Source organism: Littorina saxatilis, linkage group LG16 (genome assembly GCF_037325665.1).
Source record: "Littorina saxatilis isolate snail1 linkage group LG16, US_GU_Lsax_2.0, whole genome shotgun sequence".
Classification (NCBI taxonomy): Eukaryota; Metazoa; Mollusca; class Gastropoda; order Littorinimorpha; family Littorinidae; genus Littorina; species Littorina saxatilis.
In genome coordinates, this window is record NC_090260.1 from 35,996,668 (window position 1) to 36,002,667 (window position 6,000).

A 6,000-nucleotide genomic window follows, 5' to 3' on the forward strand; every position below is an offset into this window, starting at 1 on the left:
TTCCTTGTTCTAAGGCAGCCATACTCTGTTTTCCTGTTTTCGGGGGATGCATGCTTGGTATTTTCAAGTTTCTATAACCCACCGAACTCCGACATGGATTACCAGATCTTTTCCGTGCATACTCGGTCTTGTGCTTGCGTGTACACAAGAAAGGGGATAAGGCACTAGCAGGTCTGAAAATAAATTGACTAGGTAGGTTGGAAAAATCTCCGCCCTTAACCCCTTGAGTATGCCTTGAATACAATGGAGTGAAATGTATGTTGATGGAAATGTATGTTGGTGTGAAATGTATGTTGATGGTGTGAAATGTATTCTTGATGATGTGAAATGTATGTTGATGGTGTGAAATGTATTCTTGATGATGTGAAATGTATGGTGATGGTGTGAAATGTATGTTGATGGTGTGAAATGTATGTTGATGGTGTAAAATGTATGTTGATGATGTGAAATGTGTGTTGATGATGTGAAATGTGTGTTGATGATGTGTGCAGATGAAGCGAATCTCTGACGACGATGATGACCTTCACCCAGAGAAGTGCACCATCTGTCTGTGCGAGTTCGAGGAGGGAGAAGACGTCAGGTGAGCAACTAAACATGATCATGTTCTTGCACATTTTTTTGTCATAGAAAATAAGATAACATGAACTTTATTTCAGTACAGTGGCACCTGCCATGAAAGGATACGCTTAGTACAAATCGAAAGTGTGACAAGCACGTTGCGTGTGGCCTGTCAAGACAGCAGCATTTGGAGTAGATACTAGGCATAGGGACAACAGCAGCATTTGGTGTAGATACTAGGCATAGGGACAACAGCAGCATTTGGTGTAGATACTAGGCATAGGGACAACAGCAACATTTGGTGTAGATACTAGGCATAGGGACAACAGCAGCATTTGGTGTAGATACTAGGCATAGGGACAACAGCAGCATTTGGTGTAGATACTAGGCATAGGGACAACAGCAACATTTGGTGTAGATACTAGGCATAGGGACAACAGCAACATTTGGTGTAGATACTAGGCATAGGGACAACAGCAACATTTGGTGTAGATACTAGGCATAGGGACAACAGCAACATTTGGTGTAGATACTAGGCATAGGGACAACAGCAACATTTGGTGTAGATACTAGGCATAGGGACAACAGCAACATTTGGTGTAGATACTAGGCACAGGGACAACAGCAACATTTGGTGTAGATACTAGGCACAGGGACAACAGCAACATTTGGTGTAGATACTAGGCATAGGGACAACAGCAACATTTGGTGTAGATACTAGGCTCAGGGACAACAGCAACATTTGGTGTAGATACTAGGCATAGGGACAACAGCAACATTTGGTGTAGATACTAGGCATAGGGACAACAGTAACATTTGGTGTAGATACTTGGCACAGGGACAACAGAAGGTGTCCTTTATTGGGAGGTGACCTGTCACCAGAGGGGCCTCACATCGCAGGTACCACTGTCAAAGAAAGTTCAAATAACATGGGTGCAACTCTGCCGGCTACACGCGGGCAGCCGGTTTTTGGTTTCATCGGCTGCCGATGTTTTTGTTCCAGGAAAGGTTTTTTTTTGGCATTTTAAATACTAAAAAAGCTTGGACCCCAACTTTTGCCGGTTTTTGGAATTTTCCAGGTTGCACCCATGAAATAATGTAACATTTACTTTAGTATCATATTTGCAATATTTGTCACTGGCAAAACAGAAATGTCAATGAACTTGTGGTAAGAGGCCATGCTTGCGCATATGCTATGATTAAACTGAAGACGAAGTTCTGTCAAAAAGAATCATTTTTAGTCCCTGTCTGGATATTTGTCATGTCAGTTTCTTATTTGCACATCTTGTTGCATTTCTGACTGTATTTACATGGGCCTAAGTTCAGAGGAATATTCAGATACTTGTGTTTGTTGTTGCAGGTGGTTCTGGGGCATACACATATTTGACATGAAAAGCATTCCACTAACTGACCGTTGCTATTGTGTTGCAGACGCTTGCCGTGCATGCACCTGTTCCACATAGAGTGTGTTGACCAGTGGCTGGCCACCAACAAGAAGTGTCCAATCTGTCGCGTCGACATCCAGGCCAGCAACAAGGACGCCATGACACGCGACTGACACTGTCACCCCATGACATGACATGTGTAGCGTGTCATCCAGTTACTGTCACAACACCACACTGGCATGACATGATATGACACTTGAAGTGTGTCATCCAGACAGTGTCATGACATCACACTGGCATGACATGACATGTGTAGCGTGTCATCCAGTTACTGTCACAACACCACACTGGCATGACATGATATGACACTTGAAGTGTGTCATCCAGACAGTGTCATGACATCACACTGGCATGACGTGGTATGACACTTGAAGTGTGTCATCCAGACAGTGTCATGACATCACACTGTCACGACATGACATGACGCTCTTAGCATGTCATCCAGTTACTGGCACAACATCGCACTGGCATAACATGATATGACGCTTGTAGCGTGTCATCTAGACAGTGTCATGATATCACACTGTCGTGACATGACATGACATTTGTGATGTGTCATCAAGACATTGTCTTTATGTTCCACTTAGCAGAGTATCATCCACAGCTTGGCACGACTTGCTGATCTATTTTTTTTTATTTCTTTATGCGCTCTAAGGACTCAGGAAGTGAGTTAGTTGTAAATGGCACCCAACATGAGGAATGCCATCACAGGTCAAATAACATGAAGTTGGTTATGATCATGGTTGTGTGACATATAACTGTTATACTTATAGCACCACTATGGCCAGTAAACATGACATAGTTTATCTCTTCTCGTGATTCTTTTTCCTTTGTAACAAGTATGTCACTGAAGCTGTTTCAAAGATTTCCGTAGTGATTGAGGTTTGTTGATTATGTAAAACTTGAGGTTCTGAATTAATGAGTATTTTCAGTCAGGTAATACATTCTTTATGGAAAAGATCATCTGTGATGAACTATGAAAAGAGAGGACTTCTGTTGTTTGGCCACACCTCATGTTTTCTGAAGAAGAACAACTGAAAACGGTATACCCAAGGGAAACTCAGGAAACCAAATTTAGAAGGGAAGACTTCTAGACATAAAACCGTTTTCTGTTTGTTTTGTTTGTTCTGCTTTTCTTCTTGTTGTGCAAGCCGTCTGTAACTCTCTTGTTACTCTGAGCAGCAGTCATTCACACTTCAACATAGAAAAAGATAGTATGCAAAGTATACTGATGCATTTAGTTATTTCTTACAGGGTGTTATAGTGCCAAGATTTTGTTTGTACATCACTACATGTACCCCCTCCCCCAAGAGTTTGAGTTGAACTCTTCTGCTGTTGTGCATGGTGTGTACAGTACAAAACAGCGTCTTATGTGGAATGACGTGCCTGTGTGGACACAGTGTCTTCATACTTACAATGTCTGTCATACATTACCTCTTTTTCTCTCTCAGTCATATCTCTCTTTAATAGCCAATCATGTGCCAGGGTTACAAAGTGTGCTACACCGGCTGATTGGTGCAAGTATGCATTTTCTTTTTTGTGTGTTGGGGACATTGCACAACTGACAAGCAGCACTTTTTGTTGTTGAGGAGGAGCAGAAAGAAAACATGCTGCTGAATGTTTTGAAAGAGACTTTTCACAGCTGTTCTCAAGTCAGTTGTATGTTTTCGGTGTGATCGTGTGAAAAGTTGGAGGCGTGCGTGTCATTTTCATCATACCTAAAAAGAATGAATATACTGTGGTGCACTGTAGTTGTTGAAACTAGCAAATTGACTAGGTGACATAAGTCGCAGATCAAAGTGAATGTACTGTAATTAAGGCTCTGATCACAACAAATCGCCATTCACTTTCTTGTCTAACAGCAGATTTTACTGCGGAATGTCATCATTTAATAATTGATTGCGAATGATAAATGCTTTCATGAAACTAGCCTTGCTATTTTCCATAACATTCGCTAATTCAGTTCTTTTCTTTAAAAGGTGTACTTTTGCTTTCATCTTGTCTTCATATGAGCAAGTTTCAGTGATCACGGAAGACATTATATGTTGGTTTATAGAACTGAAATTGTGCAATAATACATCTTGTGGAGGAGTGTAGTTTGTGGTGATTGTATATAAACATGTATAGTAAATAGTATATCATTGGAGGGGATCTGGTCGATCTCATTTTATTTATCTTCATCTTCACCCTCCCTCACAATGCAATGTGTAAATACTTCAAATGATGGATTATGCATAAAAGAGAATGAGCTAAAGATTTGCTGTTACATGTACAGTGGGGAAATCAGGTCTTAAACAGGAGATACATGTACAGTGGGGAAATCAGGTCTTAAACAGGAGATACATTGGAGGTAAATTTACAGAGCTTATGAACAGAACCTTGAAAAGGGCCGAGTCTTAACTGTCTGTGGGCAGTCTTAAATTGAGCGGTTGGGTTGGGGGGGTGGTGGTGGTGAGCCTTAAAGGGGGGCTCCACTGTACTTTTAAGATTGAGGATTGTGCATAACAGAGATTGAGCTAACATGTTGCGGTTATATATGTGTTTTGAGTTTTTCCACTCTGTATCTACTCTTGTTTATGTTTCTGTATGTCCATCAAATATTTCATTGTTCCCGAGTTCTGTGTTTGCGCTCGTGTACATCTGTGCAAAGTGTTGAGTGTCATGGGGAGGATGAAGAGACGTTACATGTTCGCTGAATGATTGGTGTTTGTGTACAGGTTGCACGAGTTATTCAAGTGACGTGAAGTAGTAAAACGAGTGTTGTTACGGCGCTTTTGACACTGTTCTCTGTACATAGTGGAGACAGTGGGAGGGAGGGGTGTGTGGAGTGACGACTGCACGAGTGATGGAGTGTCATGATGATTTATGCACTGATTTCTCAGGGATTGTGCACAGCTTGGTGTTGTGGCGATGTGTGTTTGCTGTATTTAATGCATTGGGAGTGAAGTTGAACAGGTGTGCTGTTGCTAGATGTAGTGTGTGTGCCGCTTGTTGGACTTTCAGTTTGTGGACTCTTTGTGTGCTACCACTGATCCTTGCTTAAAGTTGCCATCCAATGACACTACACACTTGTCAGGGCTTTTGGAGTAAATGATTTGACTTTGATGAAGGCTGAAGGTCATCAAATCTCAAAAATTATGTGAAGTTTTAAAACTACCTTACTAAATTTTGGAGTCAATTATAATAGCATGTTATTTTTATTTTTTTTACCTGAATTCGACTCTGCTTAGTGTGACCTTAAAATGTGACAAGTCAGCTAGACTTGCATTGTGTCTAGGTCACTAAACCCTGGCACACTTTAAAGGTCTAGCTCCAATGACATCCAAAAACAACTCAATGTTAAGTTTCTTTTTTTGACTCACATGCGAAGCAAAAGTGAGTCTATGTACTCACCCGAGTCGTCCGTCCGGACGTCCGGAAAACTTTAACGTTGGATATTTCTTGGACACTATTCAGTCTATCAGTACCAAATTTGGCAAGATGGTGTATGATGACAAGGCCCCAAAAAACATACATAGCATCTTGACCTTGCTTCAAGGTCAAGGTCGCAGGGGCCATAAATGTTGCCTAAAAAACAGCTATTTTTCACATTTTTCCCATTTTCTCTGAAGTTTTTGAGATTCAATACCTCACCTATATATGATATATAGGGCAAAGTAAGCCCCATCTTTTGATACCAGTTTGGTTTACCTTGCTTCAAGGTCAAGGTCACAGGAGCTCTTCAAAGTTGGATTGTATACATATTTTGAAGTGACCTTGACCCTGAACTATGGAAGATAACTGTTTCAAACTTAAAAATTATGTGGGGCACATGTTATGCTTTCATCATGAGACACATTTGGTCACATATGATCAAGGTCAAGGTCACTTTGACCCTTATGAAATGTGACCAAAATAAGGTAGTGAACCACTAAAAGTGACCATATCTCATGGTAGAAAGAGCCAATAAGCACCATTGTACTTCCTATGTCTTGAATTAACAGCTTTGTGTTGCATG

At 41.0% G+C, this 6,000-nt stretch overlaps 1 protein-coding gene and 1 long non-coding RNA gene across 3 annotated transcripts in view; both read left to right on the plus strand.

Moving 5' to 3' along the window:
- LOC138950956 (E3 ubiquitin-protein ligase arkadia-B-like) overlaps nucleotides 1–5,992 on the plus strand; it is a 48,886-nt gene extending 42,894 nt beyond the window's left edge. The window contains exons 14-16 of one of the 2 annotated variants that reach the window (XR_011450888.1): nucleotides 492–580; nucleotides 1,990–4,290; nucleotides 4,329–5,992. Coding sequence is in view for 1 of the 2 variants with exons in the window: in XM_070322672.1 (XP_070178773.1) it covers nucleotides 492–580; nucleotides 1,990–2,116 (216 nt within the window). In the remaining variant the exon portion in view is untranslated. Of the gene's footprint in view, nucleotides 1–491; nucleotides 581–1,989 lie in introns of both variants that reach the window. The other variant, XM_070322672.1, reaches the window with a different exon arrangement.
- The window catches only part of LOC138950958 (uncharacterized), a 115,736-nt gene that overhangs the window by 40,204 nt on the left and 69,532 nt on the right, over nucleotides 1–6,000 (plus strand). The gene's annotated exons all lie outside the window — the stretch shown is intronic.